At 42.4% G+C, this 24,322-nt stretch overlaps 1 protein-coding gene across 3 annotated transcripts; it reads right to left on the bottom strand.

The window, feature by feature from the left end:
* Positions 1-1,968: 1,968 nt before the first annotated feature.
* Positions 1,969-24,173, bottom strand: zdhhc20b (zinc finger DHHC-type palmitoyltransferase 20b). 3 transcript variants are annotated; one of them, XM_063207398.1, is made up of 14 exons: positions 23,979-24,173; positions 23,275-23,301; positions 22,103-22,197; positions 20,922-21,042; positions 20,351-20,420; positions 18,493-18,525; positions 15,938-16,058; positions 14,771-14,806; positions 14,319-14,451; positions 11,662-11,788; positions 10,754-10,843; positions 9,683-9,795; positions 8,254-8,301; positions 1,969-7,134 (listed from the first exon to the last, which is right to left on the bottom strand). In XM_063207398.1, the coding sequence occupies exons 1-13, from the start codon at positions 24,094-24,096 to the stop codon at positions 8,258-8,260; spliced, it is 1,128 nt and encodes a 375-aa protein (XP_063063468.1). In that variant the 5' UTR covers positions 24,097-24,173; the 3' UTR covers positions 1,969-7,134; positions 8,254-8,257. The 3 variants fall into 3 exon arrangements, with proteins under 3 accessions (XP_063063468.1, XP_063063469.1, XP_063063470.1); XM_063207399.1 differs by having other exon boundaries at positions 1,969-7,137; XM_063207400.1 differs by lacking the exon at positions 14,771-14,806 and having other exon boundaries at positions 23,979-24,169.
* Positions 24,174-24,322: the final 149 nt, after the last annotated feature.

The raw sequence follows: 24,322 nt of genomic DNA on the forward strand, positions 1-24,322 counted from the left end.
GCTGCACCAGATGGCACTTATGACCAATGACCGTACAATTATTGAACTTCCATGGACTTCTGGGATAGTAAGGTACCCATCGTTTGCCTAATGCAGAGTCATCCGGGTACCGTTCGTTGTTGATGCCAGAGGTCAGATCAGAATGGCCAGTCTGTTTCAAGCTGAAACAAAGGCAACAGTACTGTATCTCAAATAACCACTTGTTACAAACAAGGTATGCCTAAGAGCATCTCTGAACGCACAGCACCTCGAACCTTGAGTCAGATGGGCTACAGGAGCAAAAGACCCCACCAGGTGCCACTCCTGTCAGCTAAGAATAGGAAAATGAGGTTATAATTTGAACGCGCTCACCACAGTTGGACAATAGAAGACTGGAACATGTTGCCGCCCTGGGGCCTCATGTACAAAGACTTCCGTAGATTTCCCACTGAATCTTTGCATAAGTGAAATCTGAAAAAATGCATTTGCAACTGAAAATCTCAAATGTATCAGTGCATGCACAAACTGAAGAGTTCAGATGCAAAACCCCCTTAGTTCCTTTTCAGAAAATAATCTTAATTAATTTTTATTTAATACAAAGCTATCAAAATTGCATATTTTTTTAAATTTTATTTATGTAATATAACTATTTATATGTATTATCAAGTACATGAATGTAAACCAAACCAACAAGAGGGTTCTCTAAAAATATAGAAGTGCAGGTCTTCAGAAATGGAGTTAGGGGGTTTTGCATCTGAACTCTTCAACTGTTTTTCATGCTGATTCATGTTGTATGTCTGATTTCACATGAAATGTAGTACACATGCACTTTTTCATGCCAAGTCAGCATTAGTACATCTGAAAATGTCCGTGGAAAGTTACTTACAGAGCTTTTTTTGTGCGCAAGTAAGTTTTGTACATGAGGCCCCTGGTCTGATGAGTCTTGATTTCTGCTACAACACTGAAGAACAACACTGCAGTGGTATAGTCAGAATTCGGCGTCTACAACATGAAAACATGGATCTCTCTGCAGACCACATGTGGTCCGTAGCCCTAAGTTTGTCCACCTTTTAGAATCTAAAGCAGTTTCTGGAATAATCAAACCAAGCCCATCAAGCAACAACAACCATGATGCCATGTTCGAAGTCAATTAAATCGCCGTTATTCCCCATCCTTATGCTTGGTTTTAACTTGAGTTTGCGTCAATGAGCAGTTTGAAAAGTGTGCCTATTAAAGTGGCCCGTAAGTACTGTATATACATGGCATTGAGAAGGTTATGACATTCCAACAGCTGTGGCAAAATTTTCAATGGCATGTGTATTGATGCCCATACCTCAAGTTCTGCAGTGGACATTAACAGTGGAAGAAAGCCAGGTGTGTCTCTTCAAAGCAAAGCTCAAGACTGGGAACATGTATCAAATGCAGAGTCTAAGAGAAGCATAAGTATAAATCTTGAGTTAAATATGTGCACAGTAGCATAGATTATTGAAAACAACCAGGCTAAATATTGATGTTCTGAAGTTAGATATAGTATAGCACATATTTAAAGATAAAAACACCTCTGTGAATGATTGAAAAATATCTCCATTTCCCCTGGGGTCAAATTGAGGAGAACACATTGTGCTACTGTTGGTTAACAAATATAAAGCAATGGACATACCAAAAAATCTTTCCCTTTTATATCAATAATCAATAAAATATGGCTATTCTGCACATTTCCCCTTTATATTCAGGTAGTAGGTATTTGGTGTGTGTGTGTGCGTGTGCGTGTGCCTGCTAGGTTATAAAGGCATTTTTAGGTCACAAGTAGAGCAAAATGAAGTAACTGAGACATTCATTTTGATTTCTAATGATTATGTAGACATACAAGTGGCTGCTGTCAAACTGACACCAAGGACAAGAAATGCTTGAACATTTGTGAATAGGAGGGTTACATTTATCAGCAAATGAAGACCAATTACCAAAATACTAAAGGCAAAAGACCACCACTAAGTTTACAAAAAAGAACATTTATTGTGTCTTCAAATAATTGCAAGATATTTATATGCAAGTAATTCATTCACAAAATATTCAACAATAAAGTTAATCAGGTGAGAAAATAAAATACAAGGTTGTTTTTTCACATTATCAATATATATACTGTATATACACATTTTAAAAAGATGACATCAAAAACAAACGCAACCAAAGCTTGTACAATAAGCGCAGTACAAATGTCTTTTGCACTTTCCATATGGTAAAACAGATGTTTGGTAATCACCAAAGTAAGACATTAAAATGGTCCAAAATATCCCTCCTTATAAGAAGTGATTATGGCTTCAAAGATACTTTAAAACATGTAAAATCAAAAGACAAAACAATAAGATAAACGTCAAATGTTCTTTTTTGCTTAAAAAATGGGAGGAAAAACTGACTTAAAATGGCGTACAAATCTCGTAGTTCCACATGCTTTTTAACGATGCCTCTGGCCAATGACTGAAGTTGAGGTCATACCACATACGTATTAACGTTTTAACCTCTTCTGCGACATTTTCTTTCTGCAAAGTGATTGGCGAGAGGCAAATCTTTTTTTCGCAAACAGTTAACTGGAAAGAATTGAGGATCAATGTCTGCCATCGGCATGTGTGTTTTGTTGGAGGTGTAGACAGTACAGCAGCTCGTTGATGGATTTAACCGCCAGTTAAAAGAACACAAATAGATGCAGTCAGCAATTCCTAGCGTTATGATGCATGTATAGCAAGGGGCGGAAATGGATCAGAGACCCTACCTCAACTCTCTCTCTCTGGTAATACCTACAACAAAAGATGGTTCAGGGAGAATCCTGGTTCCTCTGAGCCAGAGGTAGTCAAACAATGTGCCTTCAGAAACACTCATTGACATTTTGTTTATGAAGACATACAACTTCAGAGAAGTATGCAGCTTCAAACTACCTCAGAATTACCCAAACCAGGTGTGACACCAGGTGTGCCAAGGAGAGGAGATTCACCCTGCCCAGCTTCGAACCCGTACCAGAGTAGGAAAGCATGATGTCTGACTGCTGCACCAAAGAGCCAGGCTCCTTGTCCTGGCACACCCACAACACACTCCATCACACTCCCGTAGAGGATTTCTTAGAACTCAGTTATTAATGAATTATGTAATTATGATGATCCAGGACTTGGGTACAGATGCATGGTGGTGCAAAAGACGGCTCACTACAACACAAGTCACCACATGGCAAAAACATACGAGTCATACGAGTAGAATGACACTCTGAATGTGGCCCTAATGATCAGGACCACTGGCACCACCACCAACATCTCAAGAACATTCAACAAAAGTCACTAGACTCAACACACACACACACACACACTCACACACTCACACACAGTGGACATGTTTAAGGAACTCATTCACACAGTCAACTACAGGGACCATACCAAAAACACACAAGTCACCAAAAAACAACAGCTTCAGACTTTGGATTTCAAAGGGAATATTAGGTTTCCTAAAAATGTATGTAAAAAATATATGAAAAGAATACCAAAAATGGAGGCCATTAGAGTTTTTTTTTTTTTTTTACTGCATCACTGGAAAACATGTCTCATACATCAGAGGATTGACCTTGGGCGTCAGGTCACATGTTGGATGCTGAATGAGTGCTGCCACCTGTTGTTCAGCATGGATATTGAAAGAGTCCATCAAGAAGGACCACAAGTCACCAGCGCAAGCAACCATACAAGTCATGTGGTTGGCTTGATGGCACTGGCCATGCTTATGGTGAGGTATCACACTCACCAACTGTAAACAATCCGCATAAATAAATTCAGAGCTTGGATTATTTGTTTAGCGAGAGAGAGAGAGAGAGAGAGAGAGAGAGAGAGAGAGAGAGAGAGAGAGAGAAAGAGAAAGAGAGAGAGAGAGAGAGAGAGAGAGAGAGAGAGAGAGAGAGAGAGAGAGAGAGAGAGAGAGAGAGAGAGAGATGCCAACCCCAGAGAGCAGAAACAGAAGGTTAGCAGATGCAAGATGTTTACACGTTACATGTTGTCCACAAAAAAAACTCGACCACAGGTTGTATTTCAGGGAAAGGACTCCGTGTAAAACAGCTTGGGCCAAGACGGTACTGTCTGAGCCTCAAGACTCAACCATTAACACGCACCAACACACACACGCACACATACACACAGTTACAAGATCAGGAAGGTCTTTCCTCAGAAAGGCAAGCAGCAGAGAGAACTCATTCTGAGTCACGGTCTTGACTCACTTCAGTCATACAACTTTTAATTACATGAAAAAAAAAAACTCCTCTCCTCTCATCCAATGCCAGAGCAGACCAGAGCAGTTTGTGTTTGGCAATCATTTTTTTTTGTTTGCTTGTCTTTACGTCCGGTTGTGAATCAAATCTGAACCCTAACCGCTAACTACCACATGCCTTCCAAACCGTCTTCTGAATGAGAGCCAGTCTGGGGCCAAAGCTTTTGGGAGAACATGATCCAGTGTGCACAGCAAGTAAAACATACAAGCAGAATTAGATTATGTACATCTTCAAAAAAAGAAAAAGAAAAACAAAGCAGAAGAAAAGTTTTTTTTTTCTTTAAAAAGTGCAAATGCTCCTTCTTGTGCTCGTGTCCGTACACACACATGAACATTATCCAAAGCACACATCTGTCCTTTTTCAGGACTCGGTCTGTAAGGCTTTGGCTAAAGCCTTTTTCTCAGAGCCGTTAAACAATCAATCCCTTTAGAATCTCCAGGCCACACGCACAGGCTAGCCTTGGCCTACTATCTCTACATTTATCTGACAATATGGAGGTCTGACTGACTGTCTGTCGGTCTTATTTGTCACAGCCCCTCTCTTCATCAGACACACAAAAATTGTAAACATCAGGATAGATTAAACATACACTTAGAATGAAAATAATTGAAATTAAACCTCGATACAAATCTCCTCTCTTCCTTTGATCGCCTCCATCTTGCTTTCTTTCATGTTTTCTTTGACAAGCAAGACCATACGACCCTTCAAGAAACAGGATCTGATGGAAATCTGTTCCCATCGTAGTGCATGATTAAATAAAACATGTTCCAGCGAGCAGGGTCGAACGGCCAAAGCTATGCTCGAATCCCTTCATGATTTAACATCTTAGTGACAGGTACTTTTGCAAAGTGTCTCTCAGGTAGCTATTGTAAAAAAATGTGTCTGAATCCACAGGTAAATGATACCCCTGGTGCATAACCAAAACCCCCCATAGCATCTGCAAAAAATGTTATGACATCTTGACTGAAATGCATTTTTAAAAAAAAATTGAAGTAAGGCACACATAAACCAAAATCAAATCTCCTTCTCACTTGACAGACTGCCTTGACCCTGCACTGCTGAAATTGGAAAGTTCATCACAGAACTCTCCATCCACCCACTAGTTCCCTGAGGAACCCCAAAGCATCTCTGAAGAACCTAAATGTTCTAGAAACAACCCCAAAGTTCCTCAGAGAACCTTTAGGAATTGATTGGATTGGCACTGTGGAGGAACATCTCAAAAGGTTCTCGTAGGAACCTTCAAGAAAACCTTGGCGTTCTTCCAAACACCTATAGGCTCATGAGATAATCTTTAGGGGTTTCCCCAATGGAGAGGACCCTTTTCTGTGTCTCAAATCGCGCACTTGTGCCAGTGCACTAGCATTTACCGTAGTGCAAAGTGCACACAGTGCAAGTTTGGACCACTAATGTTGTGCCATTACTGGACGTGAAGGACTAGTATAGTATTAGCACGCCAAAATGTGTCCATCGTTCATGCACGGCGCTTTTGACCGTTGTTAGACAGCATACGGGCTCTTTTGGTACACTGGATTTACCAACATTTTTAGCGTGAGGACCCTACGCACTGAAACAGTGCCTGAAGTGCACAAGTGCGCCATTTGAGACACGCCACTTGTAATTTTTACAATGTGCACTAAGCAAAGGGTTTTAACTGTCTAAGCGTCCTCAAGTGTCTCTCCAGTCTCCTCCACTGCACTGCAGATGACTCTGCTCTGTGGGACGCCAGCCCAATTTGACTAAAAAAACAGGAGAGCAGTCACTCGCTTTAAACACCGGAGACCCACAACATAAAAAGCACACGCGGGTGACCGCAAAGCTGATTTAACCTTTAAGCTTAATTGAAACCAAATGGAGGTGTCCTCTGTTCGAAAAGCCTAAAAGTCTCGTCCTTTGGCAAATTAAACAAAAAGCACAGACTTGTATAAAGAACAAGGCTGGTAAAATATATCTTTTCAATTCTAACCGACCAACTAGCTAACATTGTTTGACAGCAGCATTTCCACAATCTGTATGATCATCTGAAAACACAGCACAGTAAAACAACCTTATTTGTAAGAAAACAGACGACAAACTGTGAACAAACACATTTCAGGATTGCTTGGCACAGGCATATGGAGCTCATAATGGCTGCATGACGACTCGGGGATGGCTTAATCAACATGGAGCCTCAGAAGGGGACTGATGCAAAGTCTCCCAAACCACAGAGTACCGTCAAGTTAAACTAAACTCTCTTGAGTGAACGTGACGTGTGTGTGTGTGTGCGTGTGTTTTTTTTTTTTTTTAAGATGGTGCATGTATACTGGGGGCTTAGAGGTGACGTGCCTATTGGTATGAGTGTGGGGTGTGTTGTGTTGCGATGTCATGGTAATGTAACGTTGGCATATGAGTGTTATGTTGAGGTGTGTACAGTACATATTCCAAGTGAGGTCAAGCCATGAGGTCAAGGTGAGGTGGGGTGTGGAGAAGTGTGTGGGGGAGGGGGAGTAGAAGAGCGATCCTTACTGTAAATCTTTATCCAGCAAAAACAGAAAACCAAAAAAAGAGGTAATAAAAGGAGCGATGGGATAAGATGACAAGATCATCATCATCATCATCATCTTCAGGATTGACTGAGGAGGTGGTGTCCACATGCCAGTCTCATAAGGTGTGTGTGTAGGTGTGTGTGTGTGTGTGTGTGTGTGTGTGTGTGTGTGTGTGTGTCTGTGTGTAGACATGTCTTCCCACCAGGATAAAGCAAGGGTGGATGGAGGTCCATTTAAGGCATCTGATTTGATGGCTGTTCTTTCCCTAGGAACTTTCCAAGCCTATGGGGAGTCCAGGGAGCACAGAGGGGAACCCGATGTCCCCTGCTCACACCTCTTCTGCTGGGGGGGGAGGGAGGGAGAGAGAGAGAGAGAGAGAGAGAGAGAGAGAGAGAGAGAGAGAGAGAGAGAGAGAGAGAGAGAGAGAGAGAGAGAGAGAGAGAGAGAGAGAGAGAGAGAGAGAAAAATTCAGTCACAACCCATGGAAGCAGCAACAGCAACACACGCATGCATACACGCACGCAGGCGCGCACACCAACCAATCCAGTTTTCTAAGGAGATCAGAAATGCAATTTGTGGTCAGCTAGGATGTGGTGTAAAATCTAAATTGGACCATTAAATGGCAGTTCAGCATGTGTAGTCAGGTAGCAGTACTGGGCTAGCATGCAGTATTCCAGACCCTTTTCAAGCTTTTGGTGGAAAACACGAATGGTAGTGAAAGGTTCCAAAAATAGCAAAGATATCATCAACAGTGATTGGCAAACTGGATTCGGTGGCTACAATCCAGTGCCACATATTCCAAATGACCTATATTTACCTGCCCAAATAGAGCCATCACCTGGTTGAATTGGCAGGAAAGATCAGGTCATTTGGAATATGTGCACGGGATCGTAGCTTCTAACTCCATGTTGCCCATCACTAATCATCGTCAGTATCTTGAACAGTGTGGGATAACTTCACAACTCTGATGCATACAGACCTACAGCGTGACTTGAGAATGACTGGGAATGCAAGTACTTAAAAAGGTTTCTGGTGTGAGTAGTTGCGGTTGTGCTTTTTAGTGCTTCTGCACAGCGGTGTGTGGGTGTGTCTGTCCTACAACATGTGGGACATCTCCATCCCGCTGACATCCCCAATTGTATTTACAAGTGTGGGATAACTTAACCACTTTGACGCATACACACATTCAACATGATTTGAGAATGACTGGGATGTCCGGCACGAATTAACAATTGTCATTTGTGTGTGTGCTACCTCCATCCCTCTGACATCCCTAAAAGTGACTTCAGAATGACTGGGATGGTGAGTACTCAGGAAGCCTGGTCATGAGTAGCTGCGGATGTGCTTTCTAACAACGCTTCTGCCCACTCCTGTGACTGTAGCACACATGCTGTGGACTCCCACATATGCAGTGAGTAGTGTGTGTGCGTGTGTGTGTGCGCGTGTGTGTGCGTGTACCTAGCTATGACTCGCTCTCCACGTAAACTGTGATGACATCAGTTCCGTCTGAAACAAAACAAGTTCATGAAACACACACGTTTTAGCCAAGACAGATTGGTTGAACACATTTTTTACAGCCTTCTGCCACATTCTCCTACCCCCTCCTTTTCCCTTATTTTTCCCCGCCTTTCACTTCTTTTTCTACCCTTTTCTCAATTTCTCCCTCCACCACAGATCCGCTATCCCCGCCCTTGTTATTTACTTCAAGATCAACATGTCTGGAAGCCAGTATTTACATCACAACTACGCATTGATGAATGATTGTTCAAAACCACACTATAGCAACGAAACTGGTCATACAGGCGCACACACACACATACGTTTTAGCCAGGACAGATTGGTTGAACACATTTTTCGGTGCAGAGCTGCAAGCCAACTTTTCCTCTGTGGCTTCATGGCAACAGTTTTGTACATGTCTCTTCCAGCCCAGAAAACAACCCATCTCAATTAGTGAGGCCTGACATTGATCTGTGTCTGCTGCAGATGGATAGGCGGACACAACCACACAGATATAAATGAGCCAACTAATTACATTTACATGGACTGGATTTTTTTTTTCCCGGAGGATAGACAATGAAAATGAATGAAATGAAGGAAATACATTTCGTCTATTGCATTGACAATGGCAGTTACAATTCCACACGCACGCACACAAATTCTGATTACGTCTACATGGACTTGATTCAAATGGTAGAGATGAACGTATTAGAAATTGGAAATGAACACCTTTCGTCTGCTGCATTGACGATGGGACTCCACAAATCTTTTCCAGAGGATGAATACATTGGAAACAAACAAAACGTTTTCTTTCTTCTGAAGTTCCAACATGTACAAACCCCACATTCAAACACACAAGTGCCCACACACGCGCACAAGTAGGGCTGCACAATTAATCGAAAATAATCGAAAATCGTGATAAATTAGTGAAATCGAAATTTTAATCGTGATTTAATCGTGGCAATAGTGACCTACTTTTGAGAGCATCCTTGAAGCCAGAACATACTGACAGGCTGGTGTTTCTGGCGAGAAATCTGTCCACCTAAATTTCATGCTATTGCCTTTAAATAATTATTACAATTCATTTTATTTTGCTCATCCCGTATGTTTATTCTTGGTAATATTTCATCTTGTTATAATTTTCAAAAAAAATCTGCAAAAAATCAATAATCGTGATTAATAATCGTGATTACGATTTTGACGAAAATAATCGTGATTATGATTTTTTCCATTATCGTACAGCCCTACGCACAAGCACACACAGCTCTCAGTACCCTTCACAAGCACGCACACGCCCACACACACACACACATCCTTCCGTCTGCATGCGCACGAACACGCACACACGCACACACAGGCTGCCTCTGCAGCGTACAGTACTGTTACTGACCTGACTTGAGTGGGTCGATGCTCAAGTGGTCGTCACTGACGTGCTGTTCGCTGCCCAGCAGGCGGTTCTGGGAGTCACTCAGTGGACTCTGGGGGATGGAGCCATCGCCTGTACTGTGGACCCAGAATAACACAACATGTGACTGTATATATATACAGGTATGTGTGTGTGTGTGTGTGTGTGTGTGTGTGTGTGTGTGTGTGTGTGTGTGTGTGTGTGTGTGTGTGTATGTGTGTGTGTTGTTTGCAGCAGGCGGTTCTGAGAGTCACTTAGGGGGCTCTGGGCGATGGAGCCATCCCCTCTACTGTGTGTGATGCTCGTATGCGCTTTTGAGTGTATGCGTGTCCAGAGTGTGTGTGTGTGTGTGTTTTGTTGTTGTTGAGTCCTAGACCATAAATCAGGGGGCTCCCCATCCCTTCCTCCCCGCCTCCCCTCGGCCCTCTGTATGCATGCCAGCCCAGTATTTAATGGGCAGCGCCTCGCCAACAGCCAGGGCCGGATAAAGAAGGCCCAGGGACCCTTGGCAACAAGTTGCTGTAGGCCCCCACCGAAGGCAATTTTCATAACAAAATTACATAGATGGCCTCACAATTCCTGGCCGTTGGGGGCCCCTTGGCTGCAGCCATATCTAACCTGTGCATTAATGCGGTCCTGCATGCCAACTCAGTGTTTAATGGGCAGTGCCTCCCCAGCAGCATCCCAGAGTGACGACCCTCTCAGCAATAACATTTTACGTGCCGTTGTATAGTATTTCCCACTCTTAAACGTCTGCTTTGAAAGGATATCCGTCAAGGTCATGGGCTTTTTATTTTGGCTTGGGGGCTTTTACGTTTCAAAACTGGTGGGTGGCACTTCTATCCAGATATCACTGGTTTCATTATTATTCATGAAATAATAATGAAAGGAGTGATGTCTAGATAGATAGAAGTGGAACCCACCAGTTTTGAAATAACATTAACTCAAATTCTGTTAACATTTTGACAGTGTTTTGGTTAACCTGCATTTCATAACTATGCATGATAATTTCATTTTAAACAGGAAATCACTTTTTAAAAACTCTTGAATCTTTACCTCTTACTGCTGTCCGGCGGTAGTATTACTGTCGGCTGTTCTGGGTCGATGTTCACCAGACGAGTTGGGAACGTTAGCCCATCTCCTTGACTACAGCAGCATAGCAAAACAAATAAAACACAATTAAGCATGCATCTTACACACGGAAAACAACAAGCACACAAACATGACGTCACAGCGCATCTTAACATTGGCAGTTGTAAGCATGTATTCCCCAGCATGCTGGAAAATCTGACACACAGCCAACACAACACCACAGATGGTAACCGTGTTGTTTTTTTCAAGGTATCCACCAAAATAGGCTGAAAGTGACACTTGTGAAAACTTTTGTTAACAACTAAAAACACTTGTAAACAAGGAGAAGCCCACATTCCCCAACAAAATGAAAAACACAAGGCCTAAAATGACCCGCTCAGATGGTTCTAACTTCTAAGCATATAGGCCAATGACGTTTATTTTTTTTTTTACTCTGATGTCAGGTGGTACAACAAAAGCTCATGCCCATAAATTAATTAGTAATCGGTAGTTAATGAATGTACTGAATATACTTTTTAGATAATCCAATGAAAAAAAAACCCAAAAAAACAAACATTTAATCTATGTAATAGTTTCGCATTACACGTCCTTTACTACTGAAACATCCATATCCATAGGTGGCCCTATGGAGGATGAGCAATACATCTACCATTAATTATTACAAAGATCAAATTATTCATTACAAATGGGTACTACAATGAATACACTTCTTAGATAATCCACCAAAAAAAAACCCAAATAATTGAATCCATACAATAGTGGCATTAGCTGTGGTTGCACCACCCTGACGAGTGCTACAACAACAACGTCACTGACCCGATATACCAATAAAAGAATCCAGCCATGGGTCCACTGTGGGGCCTGTAGCCTACCTTGTGAAGATGGGCAGCAGCCAGAACTTCTTCTCATCTCCAAACACCTGAGAGATGTTCTTAGTGAAGCCCAGCGAGAAGCCGTTCTTATCAGGCCCGTTCCTGAAGACAGGGGCCCTGAACGCCTCTGGGGAGAGGCAGGGAGACAGGGAGAGAAACAGACACAGAAAAAAGGACAAGGAGGAAGAGGTAAATAACAACAACCCAGAAGGGAAAACAGCTGTGAGGTAAGGCTTGGTGCACTTACTTTAATTAACATTACTCATGGGTTTCTAATGGCCTTCTCTGGAGAGTAGTGCACTAGGCTATACTGGGCTCGCTCGAGACACAACATTCCTCATTTGCATCTTGCGTTTTTATGTTTTTATTTCAGGCAGACAGCGCTGCCAAACCAAATTGCGGGGGTGGAGGAAAGATCACAGGGAAACTTTCCATCCTCATAAAACTCAAAAGGCCTTCATCACACATCCGAGGCTTCCTCGTTGGGTCGATAGTGTGTTTCACTTACTGGTGGAGGGATGGGCAACTGGAGCCCCGGGGGCCACATACGGCCCACCTCCTCACTCAGTGCGGCCCACCAAACAACATAATTATGATTTATTTCAAAAACACTACTGAAAATCAATTGTAATTGTACTGTTGGGCGATAGAGAACACTACACTCGCCTCCAAAAGAGTTGTTGCCTACCCATCTGTTTGGAATAACAGCTAATAACCTTCTCGAATGAAAATGAATGTACAAAAATAAATTTCATGCACCAAAAGAAAGATTGACCCTTTAATGAACACAGACAGGGCAGATTTTGACAAGACAAAAGTTGTGTCGCCTATCGAACATAATGTGAAAATGAGCAGATAAGTCACTTCAAAACACTTCAAATACGCAGATCGGGTGTCATACATTTTAGAACTCAACAAGGCTGAAATGGGCTCCTGGATATTAAAGAGCAAACTGTTGGTGCATTTCTTCCCAATTTTAGGACATACAAAATGAGGTGTCATACTTAATCACTGATTCACTCACACCTCTCCAGAAAATCAACTTTGGCCTTAGGTGTATGTCTAGGGTCATTGTAATCATGGAAAGCAATATAATGAAAATCAATGGAGTTCAATGAGAGATGGTGACATATTTGCTATTCGTAGAGCAATACATTTTTAACTTCATGATGTAATCAATGATAAAAGTCCTCACACACCAGCAGCATGCATGCAGCTCCACATAAGAGCTGTATCCCTCCCATGTTTGACTTTAGGCACCATGTATTTTTTCCAAATTCTTCACCTTTAACACCAAAGAAGTCTCTCCCACTGTCCTGTCTCAAAAAAGCCAGCCAAGAGTATGTCAGGCCTAATTCTGACAAAAATGAAGGCTAATGGGACTCATACTCTGAAATCAAGATCCGAAGATCAACCATTTTAGAACTGATAGCATCAAGACTATATGGTGTTGGAGATGAAGAATATGAAAAAAGAGAAATGGTGCATAAAGTGAAACATGGTACAGATACAGCTCTTATGAGGAGCTGCATGCATGCTGCAGGTGTTTGAGGGCTTTTATCATTGATTAAATCATGAAATTAAACATGTATTGCTCTACGAATAGCGAATATGTCACCATCTCTCATTGAACTCCATTGATTTTCATTGTGTTGCTTTCCATGATTACAATGACCCTAAACATACACCTAAGGCCAAAGTTGATTTTCTGGAAAGGTGAGAGTGATTCAGTGATTAAGTATGACACCCAATCTGCGTATTTGAAGTGTTTTAAAGTGACTTATCTACTCATTTTCACATTATGTTCGATAGGCGACAAAACTTTTGTCTTGTGAAAATCTGCCCTGTCTGTGTTCAATAAAGGGTCAATCTTTCATTGGTGCATGAAATTTATTTTTGTACATACATTTTCATTAGGGAGGGTTGTAGCTTTCATATGAGTGACTTCTGAAGCCAAGTGATTAATTGAAAGTCAGGTTATTAGCTGTTATTCCAAACAAATGGATAGGCGACAACTCTTTTGGAGGCGAGTGTATTTCTTCCATACAACATTGACAGTCAGTGAAAATCTGCAAGGGCCTTCATCGTCATATGGCCCTTCAACGGAGGCTATGAAAAAATGTGCCCCTCCTTATTATCAAAAGTTGCCCATGCTTGAACTGGTGGATCAGGTAGATGGGGGGGATTTATGATTACTTATGGTGCGCCTGAATGGAAAGAGTAATGTCTTTCCACCTTATAATCAATGGTGACAATTAACTGACACTTTATTCAACCTGATTCACAGGGTATTGGTTACAGTCCCGGGACCAATGTGGGGTTTGTTGCCTTGCTCAAGGGCACTTCAGCCATGGATGGATTTTAAATCTGTAGCAGACTTATTTATCTGTAGTTGCCCACCAACCACAGGTGGTAGCTGAAGAGAGATAGGATGCCCAGTGGCGTATGAGAGAAGTATGATCTCCAATAACGCTATATGACAAGTGTATTACCAATGGTGGATCTGTTTTGCCGACCAGCCAGAGCTGGTAGCTGAATAGTGACCAGTGGATGTGGAGAACATCACCCCAGAGGACCTGAATTAAAGGCACCTGAATAAAGAGGATTTGAATGAAGCCTACTGTGTACAATACATCTGCATGGATAGTGTGTATTACCTATAGTGGATCTGTTCTTGGCCACCAGCCACAGGTGGTAGCTGAAGAGAGACAGGATACTGATGCAGAACATGGCCGCCACAAAAAACAAAAATAACACATGGAATTTGGCGTGAGTATCGGGCAGATCATTCTGTGAAGAGAGAAGAGAGAGAATGGAGAGAGAAAAAACGAGGGGTGGGGGGAGAAAAGAGGAAAGAATCAGAGAAAGAGGAAAAAAGAATGGGGAGAGGAGACATTTTAACAACATTGGGAAAACAAACAGACACATCGCTACTGTATGATGACAAAGACAAACACTAAAATAAATTCACACACACACCCACTTGTCCACACACCTGCACGCACGCACGCACACACGTCATTGTAGCCCATTTGCGGCAGGAATCAAGCTGGCACACGTGAGAAAAACATGAGGAACTACCAGAAGGCAGCAGCGATGATTACTGTACCTGTGGACAATTCTCAGCTGATTTCCTCCGGCACAGCTTAGTGAGTGCAGAGACAGAGACAAAGGCATTAGACACCAGGAGAGGCCAGAGGGAGGAGAGAGGAGGGGTGGTGGGGTGACACAAGCAGAGAGGAGGGGAATAAGCGAGGGAGAACAGAGGGGGAATGCAAGCAAACAGGAGCGTTAAGTGGGTTAAACACAGCGGGCCTTACAGACATGCACTGTATTGCCAAAAGTATTCGCTAACCTGTCTCGACTCACACATCCCAAATGCACTTTTTGGAAGAATGGTCAAAAATGACTATAAAACACACTCCTCAATCTTCCAAAAAAGAGACTGTAATAGCTGCATAAGGAGGACCGACATCACATTGAACCCGGTGGGATAGGAATGCACTTCAGTTCATGTGAGTCAAGGCAGGTTAGTGAATACCGATAGTTTAGGTAACATAGTGTAAAAAAGGTCCTGAGTAGAAGTCAAGGGAGTAGCAGCACGAGTGCAACAGAGGAGCTCATGGCAGGGGAGGCGGAGGAGGAGGAGCAGGAGGTGAGAACAATGAGCTTGGTGAGTTACATGACGTACTACTCCAGTTTCAAACGGAATGTGTGGAACAGTGTTCCACTATTGGAATATGCCCGGAACACGGCCACATTCGGAATAAATTCGATTGAGTTTACATGACATGAAAAACTGCCAAATATTCCGTTAAAAATCAGGAAATTCCTCTCATGTAACTGCACTCATTAAGAAGATGATAAAACAAGAGGATGAGCATACAAAGACGACAGACACACCCCACACCCCTACAAACCAGGCTGTAAGATGAGCTACAATGAATATGCTCAGACCAAAAACAAACAAGCTAAAACAAACAAAGAACAAGACACACAACATACACAACACTGGCTATGTAAGTGTTGAAGTGCAGTGAATATAAGGATACCCTGACAAAAAATGTGAAATTAATAAAAATGAAACCCAAATGTGCAATAGAAATGTAAAAAAAATCAGAACCAGACTTTGAGCGAAATACTCGATGTCCAAAACTGTGCAGTTCAGAGTTTTGAGTGAAATGGTCAATGTCCAAGACTTAAATGTTTCAAGAGTTTTGAGTGAAATACTCACTGCCCAACGCGAAATGGGAGTCAGTTTGAGTGCAATACTCACTGTCCAGAACTTGATGAAGTACTGGAGCACGGTAGCAGCGATGAAGAGGCAGTAGACGAGGGAGTAGGCCAGGAAGAGGATGAAGAACTTGTAGTTGGAGAAGCCCACGCAGTTGTTTACCCTGCAAAACACAGTTCATCACTGGCTCACTCGGGCACACACAGCAATACTTCACCACTGGCAGATTGATCACCGCCGGGAGGGTTGGTGGGGGAGCGGGAGGGAAGGGAGAGAGGGAGTAGAGAGAGAGAGAGAGAGATGTAGGGAGGGATGGAAGGAGAGCGAGAGAGAGAGAGAGACGACAGTAGAGAGTAGAGAGTAGAGAGAGAGAGAGAGAGAGAGAGAGAGAGAGAGAGAGAGAGAGAGAGAGAGAGAGAGAGAGAGAGAGAGAGAGAGAGAAAGAGAGAGAGAGGGGGGGACTAGGGAAGGGAGAGAAGTACAGTAGGAGTCAGAGAAGAAGGGAACGGTGGAGGGGGAGGAAGAGAGGGCAGTGTAGTAGAACAGAGCGACAGTAAAATAATGCAACTGCAGTGCAGGCGTGCCCAGGGAGGGAGGGGGCGTTTTTGAAATAACACCCTTATGAGAAAGAAAATAAATCTAATTAGAAAGCTGACAGATGTGCTGTGCTTGTTGATGCGTTCCCTGACTGCACAATCTAAAGGAGGCAAGTCAAGGAGAGAATACTACTAAGAGGAATGTGCATGTTATTACCTGCAATTATACAAAAACGGTTAACAAAAAACTAACTAAAAGGAACTGACAAATACAGACATGTTAAGGACAGACATACAGTGAGGAAAATAAGTATTTGATCCCTTGCTGATTTTGTTGGTTTGCCCACTAATAAAGACATGATCAGTCTTTAATGTTAATGATAATATGTATTCTAAAATGGAGAGACAGAATATCAAAAAGAAAATCCAGAAATTAACTATAAAGAATATATAATAATTTATTTATATTTAATTGAGGGAAATAAGTATTTGATCCCCTGCCAACCATTAAGAGTTCTGATCCCGCAGATCAAATGGCACTTCCAATCAACTTGGTATCTGAATTGAACACACCTGTTAATAGTAACCTGCACAAAAGAAACATTGAATCTGCAGAATCAGTCCATAGAATCAGTCAATCAATCAAACTAAACTCGCCAACATGGGACAGACCAAAAAGCTGTCAAAGGATGTCAGGGACAAGATTTTAGAACTCAACAAGGCTGAAATGGGCTCCTGGATATTAAAGAGCAAACTGTTGGTGCATTTCTTCCCAATTTTAGGACATACAAAATGATCATCAATCATCAATCTGAGGCCTGTCTCTGGTTCCATACAAGATTTGACCTTATGGGAATTTAATAACCAGAAAAAAGGAGATAAAGCACCTTAAAACTGTATGGGAGGAGCTAGGAAATTATCTCAAGGCAGCTGGGACCTCAATCACTAAGAAAACTATTGGAAACACTTGATACCACAGCGGATTAAAATCTTGCAGTGCATGTATGGTACCCCGGCTTCAGAAGGAACCTGTTCAGGCTCACCTGAGGTTTGCCAATGAACATCAAACTGGATTAGGATATGATTGGGAGGTGCTGGAATCAGATGACACCAAAATCAAACTGTTTGGCATTAACACAACTCGATGTGTTTGGAGGAAGAGAAATGCTGCCTATGATCCCAAGAACACCACCTTCTCCAACATCATCAATGGAAGTGGTAACATTATGTTTTGAGGTTGTTTGTCTGGCCAAGACACAGGACAACTTCATATCGTCAAGAAATGGATGGAAGGAGACATGTAAACGTACAATGCCGCATGCCAACCTCTTTCCCACCACCACTAGACTGAAGATGGGTCATGGATTGGCCTCCCAATATGATAATAATCCATAACATACAGCCCAAGCAACGAATGAGTAGCTCAAGCAGAAGCATATTAAGGTCATGAAGTGGCCTAGACAGTTTCCAAACATTAACCCTATACTAATCCTGTGAAGGGAACAGAAGCTCCCATTTGGCAAGCTACAGTCATACAACTTAAGTGATTTAGAGATGATCTGCAAAGAAAAGCGGACAAAAATCCTTTCTAATATATCCACAAACATTGTCATTAACTGAAAGAAACATCTGACCTCTGTATGAGAAAACAAGGGCTTTGCCACCAAGTAATTTTGTCTTCTTTGACTAGAGGGGTCAAATACTTATTTTCCTCAATGGAATACAAATCAATTAAAATATATTCTTCAAAGTCATTTTCTGGATTTTCTTTTTGATATTCTGTCTCTCTATATTAGAATACATTTTATCATTAATATTATAGAATGATCATGTCCTTATTAGTGGGCAAACCAACAAAATCAGCAAGGGATCAAATACTTATTCTCCTCACTGTATACATATATAGTTTAAAACGGGATCATGCAATGAAAGTCTGACAAATTGGGTCCCAGAAGACAGGTATGAATAGGGTGTGTGATGTGTGCTCTGCTTTTGTACACTGCCTGAGCCTTAAGCAATATGAAACATCGTCTCGAATGAACAACTGCAAAAGGTTCTCACCAGGGGCAATGATGATCCATTTTTAGAACACACCTGCATAGAACATTGAGAGAGAGAGAGAGAGAGTGATTAGAAGTCACCTGAAACTGAACACTTCATTCACGACAGATAATGGCATATTTCTTCCCCCACATCACACCAAGGTGCAATAAATAATCTTGGTCGACCAGAATTGTCACAGAATATAAAACCATATTGCCGCCATTATGCTTGACTTCAATTACTTTTTTTTTAGATCAGTTTCTATGTTCCCGCAATTTAAGTACATGCAAGCAAATGCCACTCAAGAAAGCAAAAAAGAATGGAAGAGAAAAGGTGGCATATCATAAACGCTGCAGCATTTCCTGCTTCTCTGCTGATAACTAAAAGTTTCTAGAATCAATTAAAAAAACACCACACGCTTTCTTGTGTCCTCTTATGAACTCTGGCCATGCCGAGCACTGCGACGCATATTTAATACAAAAAGAACTAAAAACACTTGTCTCTCAGGGTAGCCTCACCAGGCCCGTTAACTAATTGCTAAAAAGACTTAACTACTTCAGAAAAATACGGCATGCAACGGCATTAATGAGGGATTAACAGATTTTGGTGACAGTAAGGTTATAACAGAGGCTCTGCGCAAAGGGGTTAAGGTTAGGTTAACAGCACTGTTGCAGAAAGGGGTATTTAGAATCAGCAAAGGCAGGTGAGACTGAGAGCACTGGGAGCATCAGGAGAAATGAAAAGACTGGTAGCATCATCAGGCTCAGGAAGGGATAGGCCAGTGATTTTTAACATTGGGGTAGGGAGCCCATGTGGGGTCACCGGGAATTCAAATGGAGTCACCTGAAATGTCTAGATTTGAAAAATAACACAATAAACTAGAAATGCACTTAGAGAGCCCTCTCTCTTGTTTATGGGGAGTTGGAAACTGGAATGTCAAAATTCGCCTATCCGGCATGGGTGAAGAATCTTTTAAACCACCACCACCAAAATTCAATCGCTTGTTCCTTTTATCATTTCCAACAACTCCAAAATGTCATCAAAATCTGTGCATAACTTTTTGAGTGATCCTGATGACAAACATACAGACAAACAAACCAACGCGACTGAAAACTTAACCTCCTTGGAGGAGGAGGTAATAACAAATAAAAATGTAATAGCTAATTAATATTCTGATTAGAACACAGCGTACAATCTTAAACTGCCATAGGTTTACTTTCCTACCAGTTAAACTTTTTTTTGGTCGCAAAAAATGCATGGATGCATGGATGTCAAAATGGGGTCCTGGGCCGAAAAAGGTTGGGAACCACTGGGATATATGCCCACTGAAAGTCTAGGATAATAGGCAACTTTGGGTGTCAGTGAATTAACCATCAACGCGAGGTAAAAAAAACCTTCTTTCTCAAAAACATGATGATGACTGGAGAATTGAATCATGTATGGCGGACATGGTGGTACAAATAATAAAAAAATGAAATGAGTTTAAGCACGTTGAGTGTGGTTTTTCCCAATTCTTTTTCATTTTCACATTTTCATTTTTACATTTTCAGGCTGACAGATCTGTGCCGTTGCCGGCTCCTTCAAACCAACTGACATGTTCATGCTGAAAATCTGAACATTCAGGAAGCAAAACCGTGAAGTCAAAGTAGACATCAGCCAGTTCTTCTTCACACATGATAGAAATCAACAACCTGTATGAATGTGGATCTTGTGTCAGTAAGCACTTTGGTTTCCAGACTACTGTTACTGGTGCAGGAACCATTCTCACACTGACAGGCACTATTCTGATCAGCCTGAACGCAGCTTTGGGAGAATGGGCTAAGGTGAGGTGAGGTGACAGGAGAGGAGAGGAGAGGAGAGGAGAGGGAGCACTCACATGTCACAGGCGGAACAGTGATGACATCGGTCAGGCTTGATAACCTGACAGCGGTCACAGTAGCGGATGGCTGAAGGGGAGACAAAGAGCAGAGAGGGGGAGAGAGACACAGCGATCAGAGAGGGGAGAGACACAGCAATCAGAGAGGGGGAGATACACAGCGATCAGAGAGGGGGAGAGAGACACAGCGATCACATCACACCCACACAACACTGGCCAAGGAACAGCGGGACAGAGCAGTACGGTCCTTTTCAGATGTGTATGTAGAAATGATGAGGGTACTACAGTTAACATGGCGAAGGAAGGAGCTGTTTGACAATGTCAATTTTGTAGCACACTTTGCAATTTTTAATATACAATTTTGGGTGACTTTTTCTGCACCTTTATTTGACCCGCCTCCCTTGGTTTGCTAATGGTTGTTTGCTTCCCAACAAAGTGGGAGGAGTTCCCGATTTTCCGGGAACTCAGAAAGTACTTGCATTGCTCTTGACCTGACTAACCGGTCAACGGTTAGTTCAGCAACGCTGAAGGTGTTGCGTCACTAGGAAGCCGCGGCCTGGCTAGTACTCACCCCCGGCCCCAGTGCGAGTGTATAGGGGCAGGCTGCTGGCGACCCTCTTCAGGATCTCCTGCTGGTTCTCTGGACGCTCCTCCTTCTCATACTGCTCCTTCTCCACTTTTGGCAAACAAAACTGCAGGCAGCGCGCACAGACACAGACACAGACACAGACGGTTAGGAATTCCCAGGATGACCCTTGTAGAACAGACAAGCATCAGAAACGTTAAAGCAATGACATGTAATGGAAAAAGAAAAGTGAGATAATAAGTCTGCAACACCAGAATCTCGTTTCTGTATTTTAATGCAACGTTTCAGGCAACATACCTTTCATCAGACTTAACGTCTGAATGTCACATTAAAATAGAGAAACTGGGACTTGCGGACTTAATTTTTTATTATTATTAGACTTCCAGCACCCATTCTGAGATGCGTGTTTTTCGTTGTGTCCTGACACAAGGGAGAAAAGGGAGAGCGCTTTCGATGACAAGTGCATGGTGGCAGCCAAGGTATCAAGGCTGTCCAGAGTCCACATCAGGGAAAAGCGCACAACACTAATTTCAAATGTATCTTTTTGCCTGACTGTGAAGAAAACATAGGTAAGCTTACCTTCTAAATTTTTACCCTCCTCTGTGTGTTGTATGCAAGCTTATATTTGCGGGGCTTGTTGAAGCCTCTATTATGACAGGTCAGTGAAGAGTGAGGCAGGAGATCAGTGGGAGAGAGATATGGGGTCGGTTTGAGATTCACTAAGGCCGCCCGTGGATTTTTAGCACAGTTTCACCAAAACCAGGCACCCACCATGCTCATTTGGGGGAAAGCACAGAAGAATCGTCCTTGAATTGCGTAGGTTGGGTGTCTTATTTGAATGTCATTTGAAGAGTGTTATGTTAAACTATGTGAAGTGGGAATGAATGAATGACCCAGTCTGAACTTGAACCAAAGCCCCCATAGGAAACTGTACCTGAATATGGCAGAGGTGCGTTTTAGCGCAGTGCGTCACAGTGCCCCTCATAAAAAGCCATTGTTGACGCGCCTGTACCCCAGGCTAGTAGTGAACTATACAAGGAGCTTTCAAAAGGAACATCACTCAATTCCTAGCATCTCTCTGCACTGTACGGATGAGAGGTTCACAGAAACCTAACCCAGGCAAACCCAGAACTTAACCGATGTGTATTAGGTTGTCCACAGCTTACCTCTTTGGATGGGCTTGCCGGCCTGGTGAATATGGTCTTCCAATAGGACCAGACGAACATGACGAACGAGACGTGAAACAGAACCAGGTAGACAACTGCAAAATAAATACATGTTGCCTGTTAGTGAAAACATATACTCCACATAACAATACAATATCCATCACCGAAAAAAATCCTGCTTTATATTTAGATTCAGATTAAGAAGCTGTGTACACATACGTGGATTTTTTGGCCTCTCATTTACACGTAAACAAAGTTTTAGAATGAGAATTTCAAAACTCCGGTTTTAAGAATATCCAATTTAGGGGGCTAAAATGCACCCATCACAATGGAGTTTTTATTTTTATGCTTACATGTAAATGGTTAAAAAAATATCCACATACGTGATATAACCAGCACCACAGATTCAATGTACATCAGGAGAACAAACATCCTGTCATCTAGGCCATTTGTGATGGCGTGTGACCATCACAAGTTTTGCACTCTGTAATGCCAATTAGCCTGGCTCTGTGGTGTAGTGGTCAGAAACACAAATAGGTAACCCTGAGCCACGGGTTCCAATGCTATTCTCCTTCACTACACCATTTCTTCGTCCTGTGCTCGCAACACAGTTGATTTTACAAATTAGCCATGTCAGAATCCGCTGCTTGAGTGAACTCTACAACAGATATGTGGCAGCGCTATAACGTTTTGAAGCCGGGATGTCCACCTCTGCACTTCATGACTAACACCTAAAGAGCAGGGCCTCTAAGGGGCATTCCACAAGTAGGTAACACACTATGCAGTCCTCTGGTGTCTGAGTTCAACGGCCATTCACAGTTGCGTTGTTTTTTTTCTTCCTTACTGGCGCAGTAGCGCTAGAACTACTCCTCCTGGGCTTGTCTGACCAGCTGCACTCAGCACAAACAGACCAAATGAAGCCTTCAGCTTCGCCTATAGCCTCCAGTGTGTATGAGCCGGTGCCAAGCTGACAACAGGCCAATTTAAACAGCCACATTTCATGAGAATCAAGACACCAGCGAGGCACTGACAGCCAGGGGCTATATTGTTTGTGTCATGATAGAATGATAGTCAAGACATTCGCCCACTCCCTGATTTCATGCATCATATTAAAAAAGCCCGTCAATTACCAATTTCCTAATTAAAATATAGGGAGAGGCAGCTGGACTCACTCTTTTCGCCTGGACTCTGGATGGTACCTGCAAAAAAAAAAAAAAAACATATCAATAAGAAAGAGAGGCACAGCAATAAACAAAACACAACATGGCCAATGTATTGTCTTTTTGACATTGTTATTCAATCATGTTGGAATAGTAGGCTAATTAGCAACATTGAAACAACACCAAATTGACAGCTTGATTCTGAAACCCAGCCCACCGCCGTTGACAAACCTTCCTATCGCGTTCAAAGGGACGGCTACCGACATAGTTCTAGTGTTTGCTGTATGACAGACATGCTTCTTCTGGGAACAGGTGACAGTGAAGTTGAATTTAACGTTAATTAGCCAGATCATTGTACCATGTCCAATCCACACAGACACACAGTAGCCGAGTGAAGTTGCACTGTTCCAGAGCTCTGCTTTCACTGGCTGATGGTGGTTGCGGTCGGAGCCTTTGGCATATAAACTAACCTTGACAACAGCTCTGTCAATACCATATAACAACCAACATCTATTTTACCATTTATCGTGACATAAGACAATGGATCGTGAGTAACTGGATTGAATATTTGACAATGACTTCCTGTTTCAATAAGCCAAGAAGCCACTTGGCTTTCAACGAGCTAGCGGCAGGTTAGCTATCCCTTCTCTCGAAGCGAAATCATTCGCTGCTATGTAGAGATCAGCACATGTGATAAATGAAAGCATGACACTTACTTATGCAGAGCTCCACGACATAGGCGTAGTACGACCAACACACAACTAAAGCTATAAAAATAACCGGAATCCAAGCTAAACCCCGTTGGCAGCATCTTAATACATGCGTGGGCGCCATCTTTACTTCCTAACGACAAAGGCAATGGTATCGTCACTTTGTCGGCTCCTTGGGGCCGTCTCCGGCGCTCATGGGTGGTATTTAATTTGGATGAACTCTCCCTAATTGTAATAAGTAGACCACGTACTCTGAACAAGTGGCATAAACTTCATTGGTTTGATAAACACACAGACAGTTGAAGTGGTGCTCACAGCACAATTCTTTACCCCGGTCAAGATTGGTTTCT

Source organism: Engraulis encrasicolus, chromosome 9 (assembly GCF_034702125.1).
Source record: "Engraulis encrasicolus isolate BLACKSEA-1 chromosome 9, IST_EnEncr_1.0, whole genome shotgun sequence".
NCBI lineage: Eukaryota > Metazoa > Chordata > Actinopteri > Clupeiformes > Engraulidae > Engraulis > Engraulis encrasicolus.